The sequence below is a fragment of the Panulirus ornatus genome, chromosome 1 (genome assembly GCF_036320965.1).
Source record: "Panulirus ornatus isolate Po-2019 chromosome 1, ASM3632096v1, whole genome shotgun sequence".
NCBI lineage: Eukaryota > Metazoa > Arthropoda > Malacostraca > Decapoda > Palinuridae > Panulirus > Panulirus ornatus.
In genome coordinates, this window is record NC_092224.1 from 16,034,349 (window position 1) to 16,060,714 (window position 26,366).

At 39.7% G+C, this 26,366-nt stretch overlaps 1 protein-coding gene across 4 annotated transcripts in view; it reads left to right on the plus strand.

Moving 5' to 3' along the window:
* The first annotated feature begins 898 nt into the window (after positions 1-898).
* Mettl2 (methyltransferase-like protein) overlaps positions 899-26,366 on the plus strand; it is a 55,060-nt gene continuing 29,592 nt past the window's right edge. For 2 of the 4 annotated variants that reach the window (XM_071679332.1, XM_071679421.1), the window contains exons 1-5: positions 900-1,232; positions 15,725-15,890; positions 18,441-18,593; positions 24,874-25,431; positions 26,031-26,144. In XM_071679332.1, coding sequence (XP_071535433.1) covers positions 1,211-1,232; positions 15,725-15,890; positions 18,441-18,593; positions 24,874-25,431; positions 26,031-26,144 — 1,013 coding nt within the window. In that variant the 5' untranslated portion in view covers positions 900-1,210. Of the gene's footprint in view, positions 1,233-15,724; positions 15,891-18,440; positions 18,594-24,873; positions 25,432-26,030; positions 26,145-26,366 lie in introns of all 4 variants that reach the window. The other 2 variants (XM_071679554.1, XM_071679475.1) reach the window with 2 other exon arrangements.

The following is a 26,366-nucleotide window of genomic DNA, read 5'->3' on the forward strand; positions in this document are numbered from 1 at the left end:
AGGTAGATAAGAAAGGATTAATATGATCTCCACTTAACAGATGACATGCCGTACAATATCAAAATTATAATACAGATGTTTAGTAAGTTGTTTTGCCGAAAAAGAATTAATCTTAGGGTGTAACTAATATTGTATATTTTTTCTAATTCATTTATCTGCAAGAATTCATTTCGGAAATAACAACAACGTGGTCGCAGCTCCAATTTTCATATATCTTAAATGACCGTTTGTCACGATACGAATTTACTTTCAAAATCATAAAATGCTTAAAATATTTAGAGTAATTGTATTCATCTATGTCAGTCATTATTGTATCCATTGTATTTTTAATATACATGATATCAGTATGGCTTGTCCAGACATGAAAAGTGAAGTAGGTTAAGACGAAAGGGAGATGAAAAATCATAGTTGAAAAACTACATCATAGCACTTTTTCAACCATATCATGGAAACTCATGACATTTACATATGATTGTAATGCAGATTATAGTACATTCTTTTTTGTCTTGGTATTCTCATCACATGTTTCCAATATTTTCATAATCATGTCTCAGTAGCTCATTCCGACATTGCAACAAGTTCGAGACTGGTTTATCTAAAAGTGGCACCCTTATAACCCAAATTTTACCAATTCTTCATAATCTTTTGGTTAACATTATTGTAGAAATTATGCTGAAATATATATCTATCACCTGTTACTTCTTTGATGCCACTAAACCAGAGACTTCGTAGTTGCGATCATTGCACAGATTATGATATACTGTCGTAAATTTCATTGACGTAGATGTAAAAGCTGTCTATAAGGATCGTTACGCTGTAGTTGCTCCGACCAAACGTTCGCTAAGAATGTTTACTTCCTTATGTCAACAACATAATTTAGAATGAGGACCAACTCTAAACTAGACGAGCAGATCAGGATTCTCACTTGAGGAAAGTGGAAATATAGTCTCCACTCTCCTATTGATTGTAGGGTAAAGACTAAAGACTATCAAGCTAAAGATTAAGGAAATCAAGGGGATATTTATGAATGGATATATATAGCACTGATATTAAGACTATATAAATACATACACAATGAATTAGGAATCCTGAATAGAATGCACCCTCTGATTTTCTCTCGGGACATGAGCAATGTCTTCTGAAAGCAAGTGTCCAGCGGTTCCTGGTAGAAGACCTCAGTTTGGGAATAGATTCCTTAAAAAGAAGGAAAATGTTTTTGAACACAATGCGTGGTAAGTGTCTACATATGTACGTAGACTAATGGATGAATTGTTAATTGGGTCTGAAAATAGTACTTTCATGTGAGGTGAAGATTGGTTATTTGTTATAAGCAATGAGTTAGGTTGACCACAGCAATAAGGAAAATTAATAAGAGTGTTGGTCATTTTCGATAGTTACTGTATATTATGTAACAATATGCTTCCCAGGCTATAAGTAAATGATTTGATCAGGTAGCATTTGTCATAGTCGCATATACACAGCCTGTAGACTTGAATCAAGGTAGCAGGCACTGTCTGTCTGTACCTTTACTTGCCAGTATAGCATGCCAGTATGAATGAGAGAAACTAGTATGCATCTATAGGTGCTTTTTATGTCCACCTCTAAACTAATCCCATATTAAGATAATCTTACTAACAATGAGTATTTAGTTTATCATAGTTTTTCTTAAATTTATTTAGTTTGGTCGAGTTGATAATTTCATTTGGTAGTCTGTTCCAGGAGTCCACAACTCTCTGTGAGAAATGCTTTCTAATGCCTTTAACAACTTTGTTTCTTAAAATCTTTTGATCATATTCCCTTAATTCATTCCCTTTGTCATGAAAGAACTCTAAGCTGTCGATGTTTCTGTTAAACCTCCCCTCTTTCTCTTGTCCAGTATGGTTAATTTGAATGTACCCAATAATTTTTCATATGACATGTTTCTTCATTCTGGAACTGTTTTAAAAGCTCTTTTCTGGACTCTCTGAAGCATCTCTATATTACCTTGGATAAAGAAACCATGCCTCATCAGCATATTCCAAGTGTTGTCTCACTTACATTTTGAATACCAGGAATGACTGAAGATACTTATAGCTGAATAAGCATTTAATTACTCCTACCATTTGATTTGCTTTTCTCACTGTAACTGAAATATGGTTTCTAAATTTCATATTCCTTGATATCAGTATTCCCAGAGCTTTTTCTTTAGTAGCAGCCACTAAGTTTTTACCAAACAGCTTATGATCTATGTGTACATTACCATTAATTTCCATGTGTCTGACCAAGTCATTAGTTGTGATAGATCACGTTTAAGAGTATGTGATCACTCAGCTCCACTGTAAATATTTATGTCCTCTGCAAATAATTTACACAATGATCATTTACAAATATATAGAATAAAATTGGCCCAGAATTGATCCCTGAGTTGCTCCACTTTCCATTTTAACCCATTTTGATATCTCCATTCACACTGTTTTCTATTGGTTAAAAATGCTTCAGTCCAGCCCAGTACATTCTCACTTCGAATTTGTTGAGTTTATTTAGCACACTGTTGTGCTACTCTGTCGCACTATCAGATGCTATCTTGAAGTCCAGAAACACATCGAAAGGTTTGCTTCTGTCATAAATTCTTGTCCTGTTTTTGTGTTTCATACTGATTTGGCAACCATGACCTTCCATGTTGGCATTTAGTTACCAGTCATCATACCCATGTGATCCATATCTGCTTCCTTTATACATTTTTCCATGATTTCAGTGATTTGGTTAGTTAGTGATACTGGCCTGTAATTTTTCTTTTTTTACTTGCTTTTTTTTCTTTTAATTACTGCAGTTTTCCAGTTTTTAGGCAAATTTCTTTCTTTAATGGAATTGTTAAACAAAATTATGAGCATCTTTTTCAGTTCACTTGCTGTTGCTAAGAGAATCCTAGAATGAATTCTGGCAGGTCCCAAAGCTCTATGTATATTCAGGTCCTTTGACAATATGTTTAATGTAGTTTCGTGAATAGTTATATCTCTATCTGATGCCTGTTCCAATCTAGAACGCCTTCAAGGGGGTGACCACGGCAATAGAGCCTCCATAACTCATGAACTCTATTGCCACTTGTTAGCCTTTAGTGCCTTACATTTAGCAGGCCACTGGCAGAGGGCAAGTCTAGTGCAGTGTTTGCAGAGGCTCTACCTAATGTTCCCACTGACTACTTTTTCCCAGTGCTCCTGCCAAATGTTCCTATCCTACTACTTTAACCTAATGTTTCTGCTCCTACCTTAATGCTCCTACCTAAATGTTCCGACCTAAATCTTCGTACCTACTACTTCTATCTATTGCTTCTACCATTTTGCCAAAAGGCAAGGCTTGTACATAGTGCTTTCGGTAGGAGAACTTAAGAGTTACAAGGAATGAGCTATGTTGTTGTGAAAAGGAGAGATTATATGTTTTTGGACAGAATGCTAGTAATCCATGTGTGGGTGAAGCAGAAAAAAGAAAAGACAGCTACCTGTGTCAGAGTAGTGCAACTTGACAACCACTGAAGTGTTGGCTTACTATCCAGCTGTCACTAACCCTCCTTTACCCAGTTATATCTAAGTTTTATGATGTTCTTGTCTTTCATGGTGAATTCGAAGGGATCTGGTGCTTCTCATAAAATTGCTTGCTTTGATATCAATAGATCTCTATCATCATCATCGTCACAGAATACAGAAGTAAAGTAATTTTTAGCCTCTTTGCAGTTTCTTGGTCTGTTTTGGATAGAGTTCCATTGTGTTTCTCTAGATTGCACATCGCTGATATAGCTGTGGTGTTTGACAGTGTAGAAATTTGTTCCATGCACATCTTTTCCTCTTTATAGCTATTAAAACATATCTGTTAAGCCATAGAGGCTTTTCTTTTTTAATATAATCAGTCTGATACATCTTCATATACTTTAATGAATATATTCCAAGCCTCCAAAACTTTTCTCCCTTTTCATATGTTATCCCAATACAGCTTAAAGTGCTTTTCAAATCTTGCATAGTCACCTTTATAATAATTGTGCTGCTCTGGTCTTGTTCTGTATACCTTTGCTTGTAAATTTGGTAACTAAAGGTTATTACAGCTTAATTGCTTTTTTCTAGTGGTTGCTCCTGATTTAAATTCTCAGTAATGGTATTACAGTATGTGATATATTTGATCTAACTTCACCTATAGCTCTTGTAACTTTTTGTACATGTTAGTATAAATAGTTGTCTTCTAATGTATCCAAGAACTGTTGTGAGAATCCATCTGTATCTCCAATTTTTTCAGTCTATTTCAGGTAGATTGAAATACCTAGCTATTAATGAGGGGTATTTTCAAATTTCTTTACATCTCTAAGCATTTTGAATAGGATTTTAATTGCTTCTATCACCTGCAGAATGCTCCTTGTATATTAATAATATTAGTATCTTAACTTTTCTAGCATCAACCCTGCACCATACATTTTCACCATAGTCCATTATGTTTAACTGATTACAAAGTTCTGAGTTCAATATGTATTTTACAAATATTAAGAGCCTCCTTTTTCTTGTGCACATGATTTTTAAGGCATATAATCTGATAACTTTAGTCCACTCCAGTCATGGATAAAAGTCCACTTTGAGGCCTGGCCTTAATTGAAATATCAAGAGGATTATGAAAGGGAAAATGAAGGGACAAGGAGTGTTTACAAATATTAGAGGAAGTAAAAAAAAAAGAACTGTCTTTTAAAATGTGCCAGAGCATAGTTATTGGGAGACTTGAGAAGGCAGAAAATTCCAAAGCTTTAACTTAGAGGGAAAGAAACAGTTATCAAAATGGCATACCTTCGCCTCCACAAGATAATGATCAGACATCCCTCCAGTTGCACCTCTCAGCACATTAACATCCAAAAGTCTCTTTCGTGCGCCTATCAATTAAGACGTAATCCAATAACGCTCTGTGGCCATCTCTCCCACTTACATACGTATACTTATGTATATCTCTCTTTTTAATCCAGGTATTCCCAATCACCAGTCCTTTTTCAGTACACAAATCTACAAGCTCTTCACCATTTCCATTTACAACACTGAACACCCTATGTACACCAATTATTTACTCAACTGCCTCATTACTCACCTATGCATTCAAATCACCCATCACTAAAGCCTGGTTTCTTGCATGAAAACTACTAGCACACTCACTCAGCTGCTCCCAAAACACTTGCCTCTCATGATCTTTTTTCTCATGCCCAGGTGCATATGCACCAATAATCGCCCATCTTATCTCCATCCACTTTCAGTTTTACCCATATAAAGCTAGTTTACTTTCTTACACTATATCACATACTCCCACCACTCTTGTTTCAGGAGTAGTGCTACTGCTTCTCTTGCTCTTGTCCTCTCACTAACCCCTGACTTTACTCCCAAGACATTCCCAAACCACTCTTCCCCTTTACCCTTGAGCTTCGTTTCACTCAGAGCCAAAACATCTAGGTTTTGTGATATATATATATATTATAATTTTTTTTTACTTTGTCGCTGTCTCCTGCATTAGTGAGGTAGCGCAAGGAAACAGACGAAACAATGGCCCAACCCACCCACATACACATGTATATACATACACGTCCACGCACGCAAATATACATACTATACATCTCAACGTATACATATACACACACAGACATATACATATATACACATGTACTTAATTCATACTGTCTGCCTTTATTCATTCCCATCGCCACCTCACCACACATGAAATAACAACCCCCTCCCCCCTCATGTGTGCGAGGTATTGCAAAGAAGAGACAACAAAGGCCACATTCGTTCACACTCCGTCTCTGGCTGTCATGTGATAATGCACCGAAACCACAGCTCCCTTTCCACATCCAGGCCCCACAGACACTTCACATGCCCTGGTTCAATCCATTGACAGCACGTCGACCCCGGTATACCACATCATTCCAATTCACTCTATTCCTTGCACGCCTTTCACCCTCCTGCATGTTCAGGCCCCGATCACTCAAAATCTTTTTCACTCCATCTTTCCACCTCCAATTTGGTCTCCCACATCTCCTCATTCCCTCCACCTCTGACACATATATCCTCTTGGTCAATCTTTCCTCACTCATTCTCTCCATGTGACCAAACCATTTCAAAACACCCTCCCCTGCTCTCTCAACCACACTCTTTTTATTACCACACATCTCTCTTACCCTATCATTACTTACTCGATCAAACCACCTCACACCACATATTGTCCTCAAACATCTCATTTCCAGCACATCCACCCTCCTGTGCACAACTCTATCCATAGCCCATGCCTCGCACCATATAACATTGTTGGAACCACTATTCCTACAAACATAGCCATTTTTGCTTTCGGAGATAATGTTCTCGACTTCCACACATTCTTCAATGCTCCCAGAACTTTCGCCCTCTCCCCCACCCTATGATTCACTTCCGCTTCCATGGTTCCATCCGCTGCCAAATCTACTCCCAGATATCTAAAACACTTCACTTCCTCCACTTTTTCTCCATTCAAACTTACCTCCCAATTGACTTGTCCCTCAACCCTACTGCACCTAATAACCTTGCTCTTGTTCACATTTACTCTCAGCTTTCTTCTTTCACACACTTTGCCAAACTCAGTCACCAGCTTCTGCAGTTTCTCAGCCACCAGTGCTGTATCATCAGTGAACAACAACTGACTCACTTCCCAAGCTTTCTCATCCACAACAGACTGCATACTTGCCTTCTTTGCAAAACTCTTGCATTCACCTCCCTAACAACTCCGTCCATAAACAAATTAAACAACTATGGAGACATCACGCACCCCTGCCGCAAACCAACATTCACTGAGAACCAATCACTTTCCTCTCTTCCTACATGTACACATGCCTTACGTTCTCGATAAAAACTTTTCACTGCTTCTAACAACTTGCCTCCCACACCATATATTCTTAATTCCTTCCACACAGCATCTCTATCAATTCTATCATATGCCTTCTCTAGATCCATAAATGCTCCATACAAATCCATTTGCTTTTCTAAGTATTTCTCACATACATTCTTCAAAGCAAACACCTGATCCACACATCCTCTACCACTTCTGAAACCACACTGCTCTTCACCAATCTGATGCTCTGTACATGCCTTCACCCTCTCAATCAATATCATCCCATATAATTTCCCAGGAAAACTCAACAAACTTCAAACTATTCGCCATTTCCCGCATTAGCAAGGTAGCGTTAAGAACAGAGGACTGGGCCACTGAGGGAATATCCTCACCTGGCCCCCTTCTCTGTTCCTTCTTTTGGAAAATTTAAAAAAAAAACGAGGGGAGGATTTCCAGCCCCCCACTCCCTCCCCTTTTAGTCGCCTTCTACGACACGCAGGGAATACGTGGGAAGTATTCTTTCTCCCCTATCCCTTATACCTCAGTAATTTGAGCACTCACTTTTATCCCCTTTACCTTTGTACAATGGCACTATGCAAGCATTCCGCCAATCCTCAGGCACCTCACCATGAGTCATACATACATTAAATAACCTTACCAACCAGTCAACAATACAGTCACCCCCTTTTTTAATAAATTCCACTGCAATACCATCCAAACCCACTGCCTTGCCGGCTTTCATCTTCCGCAAAGCTTTTACTACCTCTTCTCTGTTTACCAAATCATTCTCCCTAACCCTCTCACTTTGCACACCACCTCGACCAAATCACCTTATATCTGTCACTCTGTCATCAAACACATTCAACAAACCTTCAAAATACTCACTCCATCTTCTCACATCACCACTACTTGTTATCACAACTGGTGCAACTGGAGGAATGTCTGATCATTATCTTGTGGAGGCAAAAGTGAAGATTTGTAGAGGTTTTCAGAAAAGAAGAGAGAATGTTGGGGTGAAGAGAGTGGTGAGAGTAAGTGAACTTGGGAAGGTGACTTGTGTGAGGAAGTAACAGGAGAGCCTGAGTACAGAATGGAAAAAGGTGAGAACAAAGGACGTAAGGGGAGTGGGGGAGGAATTGGATGTATTCAGGGAAGCAGTGATGGCTTGTGCAAAACATGCTTGTGGCATGAGAAGCGTGGGAGGTATGCAGATTAGACAGGGTAGTTAGTGATGGGATGAAGAAGTAAGATTATTAGTGAAAGAGAAGAGAGTGGCATTTGGATGATTTTTGCAGGGAAATTATGCAAATGACTGGGAGATGTATAAAAGAAAGAGGCAGGAGGTCAAGAGAAAGGTGCAAGAGGTGAAAAAGAGGGCAAATGAGAGTTGTGGTGAGAGAGTATCATTAAATTTGAGGGAGAATAAAAAGATGTTTTGGAAGGAGGTAGATAAAGTGCATAAGACAAGGGAACAAATGGGAACATCAGAGAAGGGGGCTAATGGGGAGGTGATAACAAGTAGTGGTGATGTGAGAAGGAGATGGAGTGAGTATTTTGAAGGTTTGTTGAATGTGTTTGATGATAGAGTGGGAGATATAGGGTGTTTTGGTTGAGGTGGTGAGCAAAGTGAGAGGGTTAGGGAGAATGATTTGGTAAACAGAGAAGAGGCAGTAAAAGCTTTGCGGAAGATGAAAGCCAGCAAGGCAGCGGGTTTGGATGGTATTGCAGTGGAATTTATTAAAAAGAGGGTGACTGTATTCTTAACTGGTTGGTAAGGTTATTTAATGTATGTATGACTCATGATGAGGTGCCTGAGGACTGGCCATTATACAAAGGCAAAGGGGATAAGAGTGAGTGCTCAAATTACAAAGGTATAAGTTTGTTGAGTATTCCTGGGAAATTATATATGAGGGTATTGTTTAGGAGGGTGAAGGCATGTACAGAGCGTCAGATTGGGGAAGAGCAGTGTGGTTTCAGAAGTGGTAGAGGATGTGTTGATCAGGTGTTAGCTTTGAAAAATGTATGTGAGAAATACTTAGAAAAGCAAATGGATTTGTATGTAGCATTTATGGATCTGGAGAAGGCATATCATAAGAGTTGATAGAGATGCTCTGTGGAAGATATTAAGAATATATGGTGTGGGAGGCAAGTTGTTAGAAGCAGTGAAAAGTTTGTATCGAGGATGTAAGGCATGTGTACGTGTAGGAAGAGAGGAAAGTGATCGGTTCTCAGTGAATGTTGGTTTGCAGCAGGGGTGTGATGGTTGTTTAATTTGTTTATGGATGGGGTTGTTAGGGAGGTGAATGCAAGAGTCTTGGAAGGAGGGGCAAGTATGCAGTCTGTTTTGGATGAGAGAGCTTAGGAAGTGAGTCAGTTGTTGTTAGCTGATGATACAGCGCTGGTGGCTGATTCGGGTGATAAATTGCAGAAGCTGGTGACTGAGTTTGGTAAAGTGTGTGAAAGAAGAAAGCTGAGAGTAAATGTGAATCAGAGCAAGGTTATGAGGTACAGTAGGGTTGATGGACAATTCAATTGGGAGGTAAGTTTGAATGGAGAAAAAGTGGAGGAAGTGAAGTGTTTTAGATATCTGGGAGTGGATTTGGTAGCGGATGGAATCATGGAATACATACATACATACATACATTATATCCCTGGGGATAGGGGAGAAAGAATACTTCCCACATATTCCCTGCGTGTCGTAGAAGGCGACTAAAAGGGGAGGGAGCGGGTGGCTGGAAATCCTCCCCTCTCGTTTTTTTTTTTTTTGATTTTCCAAAAGAAGGAACAGAGAAGGGGGCCAGGTGAGGATTTTCCCTCTAAGGCCCGGTCCTCTGTTCTTAACACTACCTCGCAAATGCGGGAAATTGCGAATAGTATGAAAGAAAATATATATATATATATATATATATATATATCTGGGAGTGGATCTGTCAGCGGATGGAACCATGGAAGCGGAAGTGGATCATAGGGTGGGGGAGGGGGCGAAAATTTTGGGAGCCTTGAAAAATGTGTGGAAGTCGAGAACATTATCTCGGAAAGCAAAAATGGGTATGTTTGAAGGAATAGTGGTTCCAACAATGTTGTATGGTTGCGAGGCGTGGGCTATGGATAGAGTTGTGCGCAGGAGGATGGATGTGCTGGAAATGAGATGTTTGAGGACAATGTGTGGTGTGAGGTGGTTTGATCGAGTAAGTAACGTAAGGGTAAGAGAGATGTGTGGAAATAAAAAGAGCGTGGTTGAGAGAGCAGAAGAGGGTGTTTTGAAATGGTTTGGGCACATGGAGAGAATGAGTGAGGAAAGATTGACCAAGAGGATATATGTGTCGGAGGTGGAGGGAACGAGGAGAAGAGGGAGACCAAATTGGAGGTGGAAAGATGGAGTGAAAAAGATTTTGTGTGATCGGGGCCTGAACATGCAGGAGGGTGTAAGGAGGGCAAGGAATAGAGTGAATTGGAGCGATGTGGTATACAGGGGTTGACGTGCTGTCAGTGGAGTGAATCAAGGCATGTGAAGCGTCTGGGGTAAACCATGGAAAGCTGTGTAGGTATGTATATTTGCGTGTGTGGACGTGTGTATGTACATGTGTATGGGGGGGGGGGTTGGGCCATTTCTTTCGTCTGTTTCCTTGCGCTACCTCGCAAACGCGGGAGACAGCGACAAAGTATAAAAAAAAAAAAAAAAAAAAAAAATATATATATATATGGTGCCTGATTCATGTGAGAAACTGCAGAAGCTGGTGACTGAGTTTGGTAAAGTGTGTGAAAGAAGGAAGTTAAGAGTAAATGTGAATAAGAGCAAGGTTATTAGGTACAGTAGGGTTGAGGGTCAATTCAATTGGGAGGTGAGTTTGAATGGAGAAAAACTGGAGGAAGTGAAGTGTTTTAGATATCTGGGAGTGGATCTGGCAGCGGATGGAACCATGGAAGCGGAAGTGGATCATAGGGTGGGGGAGGGGGCGAAAATTCTGGGAGCCTTGAAGAATGTGTGGAAGTCGAGAACATTATCTCGGAAAGCAAAAATGGGTATGTTTGAAGGAATAGTGGTTCCAACAATGTTGTATGGTTGCGAGGCGTGGACTATGGATAGAGTTGTGCGCAAGAGGATGGATGTGCTGGAAATGAGATGTTTGAGGACAATGTGTGGTGTGAGGTGGTTTGATCGAGTAAGTAACGTAAGGGTAAGAGAGATGTGTGGAAATAAAAAGAGCGTGGTTGAGAGAGCAGAAGAGGGTGTTTTGAAATGGTTTGGTCACATGGAGAGAATGAGTGAGGAAAGATTGACCAAGAGGATATATGTGTCAGAGGTGGAGGGAACGAGGAGAAGAGGGAGACCAAATTGGAGGTGGAAAGATGGAGTGAGAAAGATTTTGTGTGATCGGGGCCTGAACATGCAGGAGGGTGAAAGGAGGGCAAAGAATAGAGTGAATTGGAGCGATGTGGTATACCGGGGTTGACGTGCTGTCAGTGGATTGAATCAAGGCATGTGTATGGGGGTGGGTTGGGCCATTTCTTTCGTCTGTTTCCTTGCGCTACCTCGCAAACGCGGGAGACAGTGACGAAGCAAAAAAAAAAAAAATATATATATATATATATGTATATATATATATATATATATATATATATATATATATATATATATATATATATATATATTTTTTTTTTATACTTTGTCGCTATCTCCCGCGTTTGCGAGGTAGCGCAAGGAAACAGACGAAAGAAATGGCCCAACCCCCCCATACACATGTATATACTTACGTCCACACACGCAAATATACATACCTACACAGCTTTCCATGGTTTACCCCAGACGCTTCACATGCCTTGATTCAATCCACTGACAGCACGTCAGCCCCGGTATACCACATCGCTCCAATTCACTCTATTCCTTGCCCTCCTTTCACCCTCCTGCATGTTCAGGCCCCGATCACACAAAATCTTTTTCACTCCATCTTTCCACCTCCAATTTGGTCTCCCTCTTCTCCTTATTCCCTCCACCTCTGACACATATATCCTCTTGGTCAATCTTTCCTCACTCATCCTCTCCATGTGCCCAAACCACTTCAAAACACCCTCTTCTGCTCTCTCAACCACGCTCTTTTTATTTCCACACATCTCTCTTACCCTTACGTTACTCACTCGATCAAACCGCCTCACACCACACATTGTCCTCAAACATCTCATTTCCAGCACATCCATCCTCCTGCGCACAACTCTATCCATAGCCCACGCCTCGCAACCATACAACATTGTTGGAACCACTATTCCTTCAAACATACCCATTTTTGCTTTCCGAGATAATGTTCTCGACTTCCACACATTCTTCAAGGCCCCCAGAATTTTCGCCCCCTCCCCCACCCTATGATCCACTTCCGCTTCCATGGTTCCATCCGCTGCCAGATCCACTCCCAGATATCTAAAACACTTCACTTCCTCCAGTTTTTCTCCATTCAAACTCACCTCCCAATTGACTTGACCCTCAACCCTACTGTACCTAATAACCTTGCTCTTATTCACATTTACTCTTAACTTTCTTCTTCCACACACTTTACCAAACTCAGTCACCAGCTTCTGCAGTTTCTCACATGAATCAGCCACCAGCGCTGTGTCATCAGCGAACAACAACTGACTCACTTCCCAAGCTCTCTCATCCCCAACAGACTTCATACTTGCCCCTCTTTCCAAAACTCTTGCATTTACCTCCCTAACAACCCCATCCATAAACAAATTAAACAAGCATGGAGACATCACACACCCCTGCCGCAAACCTACATTCACTGAGAACCAATCACTTTCCTCTCTTCCTACACGTACACATGCCTTACATCCTCGATAAAAACTTTTCACTGCTTCTAACAACTTTCCTCCCACACCATATATTCTTAATACCTTCCACAGAGCATCTCTATCAACTCTATCATATGCCTTCTCCAGATCCATAAATGCTACATACAAATCCATTTGCTTTTCTAAGTATTTCTCACATACATTCTTCAAAGCAAACACCTGATCCACACATCCTCTACCACTTCTGAAACCACACTGCTCTTCCCCAATCTGATGCTCTGTACATGCCTTCACCCTCTCAATCAATACCCTCCCATATAATTTACCAGGAATACTCAACAAACTTATACCTCTGTAATTTGAGCACTCACTCTTATCCCCTTTGCCTTTGTACAATGGCACTATGCACGCATTCCGCCAATCCTCAGGCACCTCACCATGAGTCATACATACATTAAATAACCTTACCAACCAGTCAACAATACAGTCACCCCCTTTTTTAATAAATTCCACTGCAATACCATCCAAACCTGCTGCCTTGCCGGCTTTCATCTTCCGCAAAGCTTTCACTACCTCTTCTCTGTTTACCAAATCATTTTCCCTAACCCTCTCACTTTGCACACCACCTCGACCAAAACACCCTATATCTGCCACTCTATCATCAAACACATTCAACAAACCTTCGAAATACTCACTCCATCTCCTTCTCACATCACCACTACTTGTTATCACCTCCCCATTTGCGCCCTTCACTGAAGTTCCCATTTGCTCCCTTGTCTTACGCACTTTATTTACCTCCTTCCAGAACATCTTTTTATTCTCCCTAAAATTTAATGATACTCTCTCACCCCAACTCTCATTTGCCCTTTTTTTCACTTCTTGCACCTTTCTCTTGACCTCCTGTCTTTCTTTTATACATCTCCCACTCAATTGCATTTTTTCCCTGCAAAAATCGTCCAAATGCCTCTCTCTTCTCTTTCACTAATACTCTTACTTCTTCATCCCACCACTCACTACCCTTTCTAATCAACCCACCTCCCACTCTTCTCATGCCACAAGCATCTTTTGCGCAATCCATATATATATATATATATATATATATATATATATATATATATATATATATATATATATATATATATATTCTTTCTTTTAAACTATTCGCCATTTCCCGCGTTAGCGAGGTAGCATTAAGAACAGAGGACTGGGCCTTTGAGGGAATACCCTCACCTGGCCCAATTCTCTGTTCCTTCTTTTGGAAAATTAAGAAAAAAAAAACGAGAGGGGAGGATATCCAGCTCCCCGCTCCCTCCCCTTTTAGTCGCCTTCGACGACACGCAGGGAATACGTGGGAAGTATTCTTAATCCCCTATCCCCAGGGATAATATATATATATATATATATATATATATATATATATATATATATATATATATATATATATATATATATATATATTTATATATATATATATATATATATATATATATATATATATATATATATATATATGTATATATATATATATATATATATATATATATATATATATATATATATATATATATATATATATATTATTTTTATATTTTTATTATACTTTGTCGCTGTCTCCCGCGTTTGCGAGGTAGCGCAAGGAAACAGACGAAAGAAATGGCCCAACCCCCCCCATACACACGCAAATATACATACCTACACAGCTTTCCATGGTTTACCCCAGACGCTTCACATGCCTTGATTCACTCCACTGACAGCACGTCAACCCCGGTATACCACATCGCTCCAATTCACTCTATTCCTTGCCCTCCTTTCACCCTCCTGCATGTTCAGGCCCCGATCACACAAAATCTTTTTCACTCCATCTTTCCACCTCCAATTTGGTCTCCCTCTTCTCCTCGTTCCCTCCACCTCCAACACATATATCCTCTTGGTCAATCTTTCCTCACTCATTCTCTCCATGTGCCCAAACCACTTCAAAACACCCTCTTCTGCTCTCTCAACCACGCTCTTTTTATTTCCACACATCTCTCTTACCCTTACGTTACTTACTCGATCAAACCACCTCACACCACACATTGTCCTCAAACATCTCATATCCAGCACATCCATCCTCCTGCGCACAACTCTATCCATAGCCCACGCCTCGCAACCATACAACATTGTTGGAACCAGAAGGAAACAGACGAAAGAATGGCCCAACCCACCCACATACACATGTATATACATACATGTCCACACACGCAAATATACATACCCATTCATCTCAGTGTATACATATATATACACACACAGACATATACATATATACACATGCACATAATTCATGCTGTCTGCTTTTATTTATTCCCATCGCCTCCTCGCCACACATGGGATAACAACCCCCTCCCCCCCTCATGTGTGCGAGGTCGCACTAGGAAAAGACAACAAAGGCTCCATTCGTTCACACTCAGTCTCTCGCTGACATGTAATAATGCACTGAAACCACAGCTCCCTTTCCACATCCAGGCCCCACAGAACTTTCCATGGTTTACCCCAGATGCTTCACATGCCCTGGTTCAATCCATTGACAGCACGTCGACCCCGGTATACCACATCGTTCCAATTCACTCTATTCCTTGCACGCCTTTCACCCTCCTGCATGTTCAGGCCCCGATCACTCAAAATCTTTTTCACTCCATCTTTCCACCTCCAATTTGATCTCCCACTTCTCCTCTTTCCCTCCACTTCTGTTTATACTCTTTGAATATTTCTGATAAAAGTAGTAGTACTTAAGCTTTACAATATTAACTTTAATCATATGACCAGGACTCTGATAAGGTGTTTTTTGATTTTTGACTTATTTATATTAGCTTTAGATTTATATTAGCTTTAGATTTTCCTTCATTGATTTAGGGATTTTTTTATTTTAATGTACTTGCTTAAAAAAGTGTTCACGTGAACAAATTCAGTCAGTTTTTGTGCAAGTAGAAATGAATTCATGTATATTTGATGTGTTATAAGTGGAAATTTGCTCATTGTTCATATTTTTTAGGCACATTAGTTCATTATATACAGTTTACACATAAGGATCCTCTTTACATGCTCCTTGCAGAATTTTGTCATCATAAAGGCCAGGTGAACAAGTTACTGAGGGTGTTGTGTGAAGGATCGTTCCTATGTTATCGGTGGTTGACTGATGAAACTATGGGACGACGTCGACCACAGGGAGGGGGGAGGGAACTGAAGGATTGGAAAATGGTTTACATGCATAACAGTTGGTAAGAGTATGCTTAAAGTTATAGCTAGGTAATTGTGTAGTTGTTAGCATGCGACAAATTCTTTGTATTATGGGCTTTCTAGATTCATTAGAAGACCCACTTTTGTATATATGGATGGAATGCATCTAGGGCTTCATATCTTAATGATAACTATAGGCTATATCAATTTTTTGCATATGAACAGAGCTGTGTCGTTTAAAACACTGTTCATCCATGAGGTTTACCTTTCAGTCATCATAAAGTAAAAGTGGCCAGCATGTACGGAATGCTAAAATCATACAGCATCCTATAACCCATCCAGGCCTATAATGGTATGGGTTCGGGACTACACCAAACAACCCAATTTACACTTGCTTTTGCTGTTTGGACCTGGTGATCCTTACCTGATATCTGCTTGTGTGCCTTCACCTTTCTTTCAGCCTTCAGAGAAGTTTGATGGATATCACTTACTTTTATTTCTGGGTTTTCTCTGACATGAATCATAAGTATTTTGTTGTATCTTGTGAACTTAATTATGTGCCTGGAGACAGTACTATTGTTAAATGCCTCTTCATTTTGATGGCCAGCCTAAACATAATTTTGTTTATTTTAAAATAGTTGTAGAGCTTTTATTGTACTGAGACAAATAGTATGATAAAAATTCAAATGAGTGCTGTGGAGTGTCCACATTATTCTGCTGAGAGATGTGTGAGGCATAAGTCCACTGCAGCTAGGATTCAGACCTATGTACTCAACCCTGGCAGCCTGTGAATGTGTCACAGTCAGAAAGTGAATGCGAGGGATATTACCACCGAGGTTACTGATGAAATTTTTCATTCTTGTGTTCAGTGCAGGTCTGTTGTTAGGATTAGCACATGACAGGAGACAGGTCTCTCCTGACAGTTTCATGTAGTGCAAGAGTAACTATTAGATTGGAAGGCTACTTATTACGTGGCTCTTCACTCATTAAGGATACATATGAATTAGTCTTACTGTTTACTCTTGTTCCATTCTTTATAAACAAGAAAAGCAGTCATAGGTAATAGATAGAGTATAAAACATGATAAGGCAACCATTGTTCTTACACATGCTTATATTTGTAAGTGCACATCCTGGGATTCCTGTTAAGATGTAGGAATTCCTTTTCATCTGAACAGTTGCTCCATGTTTGGAGTACAGCTCTTATATCTGAGGTCTTTACTTGACAGTTAAGTTGAAAGCAGTCCAACTTATTAACTTTCCCAGGCTAACTCCAAATCTTGATATGCTTTCCATGTGCCTCAATGTTGGTTCAGTTTCCATCTTCCATAAGTTTTACTTTGGCCTCTCTTCCAAGAACTGGCTGCTTGTGTGCCCTAACCAATAGCTAGACCATGCAATACTCAGCAACTTCTGCATCACATGATTACTGTTAGGCCATCAGCAACTCAAGGATGGGCCATTTTGGTAACTCTTTCTTTCCCTACACCTTAAAGCTTTGGAACTCTCTGCCCTTTCATATCTTTCCTGGTAACTATGACCTGGCAAATTTAAAAAGACAGGTTATTTTACTTCCTCCAGAATTCGTAAATACTTTCCCTTGTCTCTTATTTTCTCTTTCGTTAACCTCTTTAAAGCTCATTTAAGGCCCATCCCTGATGTAGACTTTAGTCTGTAACTGGAGCCTGAAACGTGAAAAAGAAGATGTAGATTATGGTACTTTGCTTTGTGGTAGCCAAACTAGAGAGTAGAATTCTTCAGAATGTATTTTAAGGATTATTAGCATGTAGAATGTTTAGGGAGGATTCTGTATGTAAAATCCTGCTCTAAATTCAGAAAAGAATATATATTCTTGTAGACTGTTTACAACAAAAGCATTGTTTACAATCACAAATTATATTATATTGTTTGAATTTGATATTTCGTTTCATTTTTTACTTCCTAGCAGTTAGGAGAGAAAGAATAGCTATGTATCCTGTGTGTCATAGGAAGTCACTAAAAATTAAGGGTGGGTGTAGGTAGCTGAAAACCCTCTCCCTTTTTGTATCATCAGTCTCTTAAGAGTTGGAAGTAAAGAAGAAGCTTAGCAAGAAAAATTGGAAAAATTGAGCACATAAAGAAAATTATACATTTTCATTTCAATATTACATTCAATTGACTATCATATTTTCTTGGTAGATAATTGCCTCTTAAATTATTAATTGTTGTGGGTATGAAAACAAAGCGATATAATAATGAGGGGCATTCTTACTTTTTTCAGATTCACCATTTCCCCTTTTTTTTTTCATGCATATTCACTATTTCCCCATGTCAGCGAGTAGCACCAAGAACAGAGGACTGAGCCTTAGAGGGAATATCCTCACTTGGCCCCCTTTCCTTTTGGAAAATTGAAAACAGGAGGGGAGGATTTCCAGCCCCCTGCTCCCTCCCCTTTTAGTCGCCTTTTATGACGTCCAGGGAATACGTGGGAAGTATTCTTTCTCCCCTATCCCTAATGATATTTTCATGGGCTATATGTGATTCTTTTATTCTTTGGTTATGAGGAGACTTTTGAAATATTTTGCCATTTATTAGTGATGAACAATATTTTAGGGATAATGTTGTCTGGGATGAAAATCAAGAGGCTGCTGCCAAGGAGAAAGTGTTGGAGAACTCTGAAGTGACATTGAGTACTGAGGAGATACAAAAATTGGAAGAAGAGGCAGCAGATCAGTGGGACAGTTTCTACAGCATTCATCAGAACAGGTACAGCTAAAGTGATTTTTATAGAAACTTTTCAGGAAAACAAATGTAACACTGATGCTCACAATGAAGAGAATCATATGTAATTCATGCCACTTTTCACAGAGATAAATATGATAAGCCTGTTAACTACAACCTGAGATGTTATTCTTGAATTGTTTGTTTGTAAACCCTCATATTTCCTCATTCAGGTATCTCTCACCAAATTAGTTGAATGATGGAAAATAAGTTCTGCTATTTTGTGTGAATATATTTTCCAGAGGATTAATCTATGGGTCCCCATGATGACATTTTTCGCTTCTCTCCTCTTTGGTCTGTCCTATGTGTGTGAGATTCTTTAGGATATTTTTCTGGAAAATTGAAGTTAGTGCCTTTTAACCCTCTGTCTTGTCTTGTGAGGAAACTCTAGTTTCCCCATACTTCACTGTCCTCTTAGTTAGGCCATGGAAACTTGCTTGTTTTGGGCTTACATTTAAAGTTTTCATATACTGCCACAGAGATTCTGTCATTTACCTACTCAGTCGTGACTACCAAGCAGCAGAGAATCCTTTTAGACTTTGTGCCAAATGCCCTCTATTAGACCAATTTTTTTACTTTCCATGCATTAGTATCTTTTTTTATGTACAAGTTGAGTATCCTTTATCCAAAAGGCCTGGGAACAGAAGTGTTTCAAATTTTGGATTTTTTTTATTTTGGAATATTTGCCTATATATAATGAAATATGTGGAAAAGAGGATGATATGGAAACAAATGGGTTAGAGTTGAGACATACTTCAACATTTCGACCATTCTGCGATCTTCCTTGGAAGATACTGAATCCAGCATTCGGCAGGACTGTATTTCCCAGCAAGTGATGGTCACTCAGACAAACACCTTGGCGTGTCACTCTTTGATTGAATCACTTGTCCAGCTGCCTCAACCCATTCACAGTGATCTTTACTGCCAGATGTGACCAGCAGATGAACCCAGGCCTTGTGTTAAAGTTGTTCTTAATCCCTTCCTCTAGGTAAGCTCTCACACTATTACTAAATGGTTAATGCCAAGGCAACTATAGGCAAGTGACAAACCATTTAGTGATAGTGTGAGAGCTTACCTGGTGGAAGGGATAAGAACAATGTTAACACAAGGTCTGGATTCATCTGCTGGTCACATCAGGCAGTGATCACTGTGAACGGGTGGAGGCAGCAGGACAGGTGATCCAATCAGAGGGCAACACACCAAGGACCATCATTTGCTGGGAACACAGTCCTGCCAAATGCTGGAATCAGTATCTCCAGAGGAAGATTGTTGAACGGTCGAAACGTTGAGGTATGTCAGAGCTCTAATCCATTTGTTTCCATACCATGCTGTTTTCCACATTTGTCATGTTGGATGATAGATAATGAGATATCTTGGGGATGAGACCCAAGTCTAAACACAAAATCCATTTATGTTTCATATACAACTTATACACATAGCCTGAATGTACTGTATACAATATATTTGATGATTTTGTGCATGAAACAGTGTTTGTGTAACACTGAACCATCAGAAAACTAAGGTGTCTCAGGGATGATGATCATACATCAGTAAGAGGGGAAAATATCACTAATGGATGTCACTTAATGGAAGCCATACTTGTGATCAGAGAGAAGACTGTAAGTCTCAAGATGTGTAAAGGCATGGGAGTTGAAGAAGGATTGAAAGACTTTGGAAATGGTAGATTTCAGAGCAACAGGACAGTAGTTCAAGGGGTTAGAATGAATACTGTTCTTAGGGATGTGATGTACCAATGTGTGCATCTAAGAAGAAGGAAAAGTTTTGTTTTTTAAGCAGATATGGAATAGATGAGCAAGCACAGGAGCAATTTCAGAGATACTTTATTTCAGTACATGGATATAGATGTCATCAGGACCATAAGCGTTGGATTTGTCCAGAGAGAGAAACACTTTTCGGACAGGTTGAAAAGAGATATTTCCCATTTTACTCTGTTTCTACTGTTACTTAGTTGATTTACGGATGTTATGTATTTCAAGATAGGTTGGATGTTATAGTAAATATCAAATGAGTGTGCTCAGTGGGTCAAGAGGTGGAATTACAGAACCATCAAAAGAGACAGGAAGGTTTTGTTTTTAAGCAGAGATGGAACAGATGAGCAAGCACAGGAGCAATTTCAGAGATACTTTATTTCAGTACATGGGTATGGATAGGGGAGAAAGAATACTTCCCACACATTCCTCACGTGTCGTAGAAGGTGACTAAAGGGGACGGGAGCAGGAGGCTGGAAACCCTCCCCTCCTTGTATTTTAACTTTCTAAAAGGGGAAGCAGAAGAAGGAGTCACGCGGGGAGTGCTCATCTTCTTCGAAGGCTCAGATTGGGGTGTCTAAATGTGTGTGGATGTAACCAAGATGAGAAAAAAGGAGTTATAGGTAGTATGTTTGAGGAAAGGAACCTGGATGTTTTGGCTCTGAGTGAAACGAAGCACAAGGGTAAAGGGGAAGTGTGGTTTGGGAATGTCTAGGGAGTAAAGTCAGGGGTTAGTGAGAGGACAAGAGCAAGGGAAGGAGTAGCACTACTCCTGAAACAGGAGTTGTGGGAGTATGTGATAGAGTGTAAGAAAGTAAACTCTAGATTGATATGGGTAAAACTGAAAGTGGATGGAGAGAGATGGGTGATTATTGGTGCATATGCACCTGGGCATGAGAAGAAAGATCATGAGAGGCAAGTGTTTTGGGAGCAGCTGAATGAGTGTGTTAGTGGTTTTGATGCACGAGACTGGGTTATAGTGATGGGTGATTTGAATGCAAAGGTGAGTAATGTGGCAGTTGAGGGAATAATTGGTATACATGGGGTGTTCAGTGTTGTAAATGGAAATGGTGAAGAGCTTGTAGATTTATGTGCTGAAAAAGGACTGGTGATTGGGAATACCTGGTTTAGAAAGAGAGATATACATAAGTATATGTATGTAAGTAGGAGAGATGGCCAGAGAGCGTTATTGGATCACGTGTTAATTGATAGGCGCGCGAAAGAGACTTTTGGATGTTAATGTGCTGACAGGTGTAACTGGAGGGATGTCTGATTATTATCTTGTGGAGGCGAAGGTGAAGATTTGTAGAGGTTTTCAGAAAAGAAGAGAGAATGTTGGGGTGAAAAGAGTGGTGAGAGCAAGTGAGCTGGAGAAGGAGACTTGTGTGAGGAAGTACCAGGAGAGACTGAGTACAGAATGGAAAAAGGTGAAAACAAAGGACGTAAGGGGAGTGGGAGAGGAGTGGGATGTATTTAGGGAAGCAGTGATGGCTTGCGCAAAAGATGCTTGTAGCATGAGAAGCGTGGGAGGTGGGCAGATTAGAAAGGGTGGTGAGTGGTGGGATGAAGAAGTAAGATTATTATTGAAAGAGAAGAGAGCGGCATTTGGACAATTTTTGCAGGGACATAATGCAAATGAGTGGGAGATGTATAAAAGAAAGAGGCAGGAGGTCAAGAGAAAAGTGCAAGAGGTGAAAAGGAGGGCAAATGAGAGTTGGGGTGAGAGAGTATCATTAGATTTTAGGGAGAATAAAAAGATGTTTTGGAAGGAGGTAAATAAAGTGCGTAAGACAAGGGAACAAATGGGAACTTCAGTGAAGGGGGCTAATGGGGAGGTGATAACAAGTAGTGGTGATGTGAGAAGGAGATGGAGTGAGTATTTTGAAGGTTTGTTGAATGTGTTTGATGATAGAGTGGGAGATATAGGGTGTTTTGGTCGAGGTGGTGTGCAGAGTGAGAGGGTTAGGGAGAATGATTTGGTAAACAGAGAAGAGGTAGTAAAATCTTTGTGGATGATGAAAGCCAGCAGGGCAGCGGGTTTGGATGGTATTGCAGTGGAATTTATTAAAAATGGGGGTGACTATATTGTTGACTGGTTGGTAAGGTTATTTAATGCATGTATGACTCATGGTAAGGTGCCTGAGGATTGGCAGAATGCTTGCATAGTGCCATTGTACAAAGGCAAAGGGGATAAAAGTGAGTGCTCAAATTACTGAGGTATAAGTTTGTTGAGTATTCCTGGTAAATTATATGGGAGGGTATTGATTGAGAGGGTGAAGGCATGTACAGAGCATCAGATTGGGGAAGAGCAGTGTGGTTTCAGAAGTGGTAGAGGATGTGTGGATCAGGTGTTTGCTTTGAAGAATGTATGTGAGAAATACTTAGAAAGGCAAATGGATTTGTATGTAGCATTTATGGATCTGGAGAAGGCATATGTTAGAGTTGATAGAGATGCTCTGTTGAAGGTATTAAGAATATATGGTGTGGGAGGCAAGTTGTTAGAAGCAGTGAAAAGTTTTTATCGATGATGTAAGTCATGTGTACGTGTAGGAAGAGAGGAAAGTGATTGGTTCTCAGTGAATGTAGGTTTGCGGCAGGGGTGTGTGATGTCTCCATGGTTGTTTAATTTGTTTATGTATGGGGTTGTTAGGAAGGTGAAAGCAAGAGTCTTGGAAAGAGGGGCAAGTGTACAGTCTGTTGTGGTTGAGAGAGCTTGGGAGGTGAGTCAGCTGTTGTTTGCTGATGATACAGCACTGGTGGATGGTTCATGTAAGAAACTGCAGAAGCTGGTGACTGAGTTTGGTAAAGTGTGTGAAAGAAGAAAGCTGAGAGTAAATGTGAATAAGAGCAAGGTTATTAGGTACAATAGGGTTGAGGGACAAGTTAATTGGGAGGTAAGTTTGAATGGAGAAAAAGTGGAGGAAGTGAAGTGTTTTAGATATCTGGGAGTGGATTTGGTAACGGATGGAACCATGGAAGCGGAAGTGAATCATAGGGTGGGGAGGGGGCGAAGGTTCTGGGAGCATTGAAAAATGTGTGGAAGTTAAGAACATTATCTCGGAAAGCAAAAAAGGGTATGTTTGAAGGAATAGTGGTTCCAACAATGTTATATGGTTGTGAGGCATTGGCTATAGATAGAGTTGTGCAGAGGAGGGTGGATGTGCTGGAAATGAGATGTTTGAGGACAGTATGTGGTGTGAGATGGTTTGATCGAGTAAGTGATAATAGGGTAAGAGAGATGTGTGGTAATAAAAAGAGTGTGGTTGAGAGAGCATAAGAGGGTGTTTTGAAATGGTTTGGTCACATGGAGAGAATTAGTGAGGAAAGATTGACCAAGAGGATATATGTGTCAGAGGTGGAGGGAACGATGAGAAGTGGGAGACCAAATTGGAGGTGGAAAGATGGAGTGAAAAAGATTTTGAGTGATCAGGGCCTGAACATGCAGGAGGGTGAAAGGCGGCAAGGAATAGAGTGAATTGGAACGATGTGGTATACCGGCGTCGACGTGCTGTCAATGGATTGAACCAGGACATGTGAAGTGTCTGGGAAAGGGAGCTGTGGTTTCGGTGCATTATTACTTGACAGCTAGAGACTAAGTGTGAACGAATGTGGCCTTTGTTGTCTTTTCCTAGTGCTACCTCGCGCACATGAGGGGGTAGGGGGTTGATATATTCATGTGTGGCGGGGTGATGATGGGAATGAATAAAGGCAGACAGTATGAATTATGTACATGTGTATATATGTATATGTCTGTGTGTGTATATATATGTATACGTCGAGATGTATAAGTATGTATATTTGTGTGTGTGGATGTGTATGTATATACATGTGTATGTGGGTGGGTTGGGCCATTCTTTCTTCTGTTTCCTAGCGCTGCCTCGCTAACGCGAGAGACAGCGACAAAGCAAGATAAATGAATAAATGTATTATAAAGCATAGATGATGATGATATGTGACGTTTCTCATAAGCATTTACAAGTTAGCAACACCAGACTGTTCAGTGTTCCTTTAAATCTAGTGCATTAATTTTAAACATTTTTTTCTTGCAATTAGCAATTTTTTTTCCTTTTTTTGAGTGTAAGCAATAAGGAAATTGTTACTCTCGAGGAAGTTTATGGCATCATGCAGGCATTACCCATAATAACTTTTTTCATTTTCTTTTTCCTCATACCCACAACTAGCAGATGTTTTCTTTCAGAAATATTATCAGGTGTGGAAACAGTATGGTTTAGCTTTTGTGTAGGAGTAGTAAAGTTGGACCAATTGCCGATTGTATATTTTGTTGGAGAATTGATACTTTTCAGGAATGCATCCAGAAATTCATTATGCAGGTAAAGGACTGATTTTGATTTATGTTACTGTTTTCTAAGTCACAGTTGTTGGGTATATTCCAGAGTAATCCTTTTATTACTGCACATCACTTGTTTTGTGTAATTCTATAATTCTCTTGTATGCTTGATGATATTATGAAGTAATGTATTGATTTTTTATTTCAGGTTCTTCAAAGATCGAAATTGGCTTTTCACAGAATTTCCAGAGTTGGCACCACACTTAGCTCATACTTTCCCAGTGAAACACAATGCTGTTGAAGCACCAACAAGACTAGATGAGGATCATACTGCATGTAGTGAACAGGAAAATGAATCTGATAATTCTCCAGCAGATACTGTGAAAAGAAGGAATGAAGAAAAATTTAACATTATCGGAAATGATGTAGTTGAGAAAGAATATCCACATGTCACTGCTACAAATAATTTGTGTAGTGATCTTGAAGGAGAAATTGAATTACAGGGTACAAAAGGTGTCATACCTTCATTAAATGAAATAGACCATAAAGAATGCCAGACAAACAGTTCCAGCACAGACACATCAGAGGAAACATACCCAGGAGAAAGAGCCAAATTCCGTATTCTTGAAGTAGGATGTGGTGTTGGAAACACTGTCTTTCCAATTCTAAAAGTCAACAACGATGATGGTCTGTTTGTGTACTGTTGTGATTTTTCCAGCACTGCAGTTGATATTGTGAGAGGGTCCCCAGAATATGAAGAAAAAAGGTATGTTGCATAAGTCCATGCTTTGTGTAGTAATATTAAAGTATTGAAAGGAAATATGTATGTATTAAAGGCCTTTGGGGCCTGGATGCAGATAAGGAGCAGCTGTTTTGGGGTTTTACACTTGACAGCTGGAGAATGGATGTGAGCAGATGTTGCCTTTCTTCATCTGTTCCTGGTGCTATGAAAAAAAATGTATATATCTAGCAGGTGATAGGCAGGCATTGACAGGGAGGTACTATCTTCTGGGTTTTTTGCATGAGTTGCTGTTGTAGAGCAGTGAACCAGCACTGCATAGGCTGTCATGTTCCCATCTCTGGCTCAGATTTATTGATTTTTTTCTGCCTCCAATACATGTGGGTTGCTTGAACTCAGTCCACAAACAGAAAATGTTTCTCTGTCAAATACAATTCACAAGCTCGATTTCATTCACAGCTGTATTGACTAAATACATCATAGTTACTGACTGTATTAGTGCTTAACATTTAAGTACTGTGTACTCAGATTTGTTTTAGTTTTTCTTTTTTTAAGCAGATTAACATAATGATAGAAAATGCTCAGCTGCACTACATTATAATTGATGTATTCTGTTTGTCTTTCAGATGTCATGCTTTTGTGTGTGATGTTACAAGTGATGACTGGAGAGCACCCTTCCCAAAAGCTAGCCTTGATGTTATTGTTTGTATATTTGTCCTGTCAGCTATTCATCCTGATAGGTAAGTGTTATTTGTTGCTCTGTGGACCTTTACTGGAATAATGGAATGTTTGATTATCTCTCTTCTTTCAGTGATGGTCAGAAGTAACAGGAATATTTGTAGTATTCTTCAAGTTGATTAACTTCTAGTAAATTCAGAGGATACAGGCTGAACTAAAGATTCAGAATTAAATGGCTGCAACTTGGAAGAAATTAGTCTCAGTCTGTAAGGTTTACCATTAAA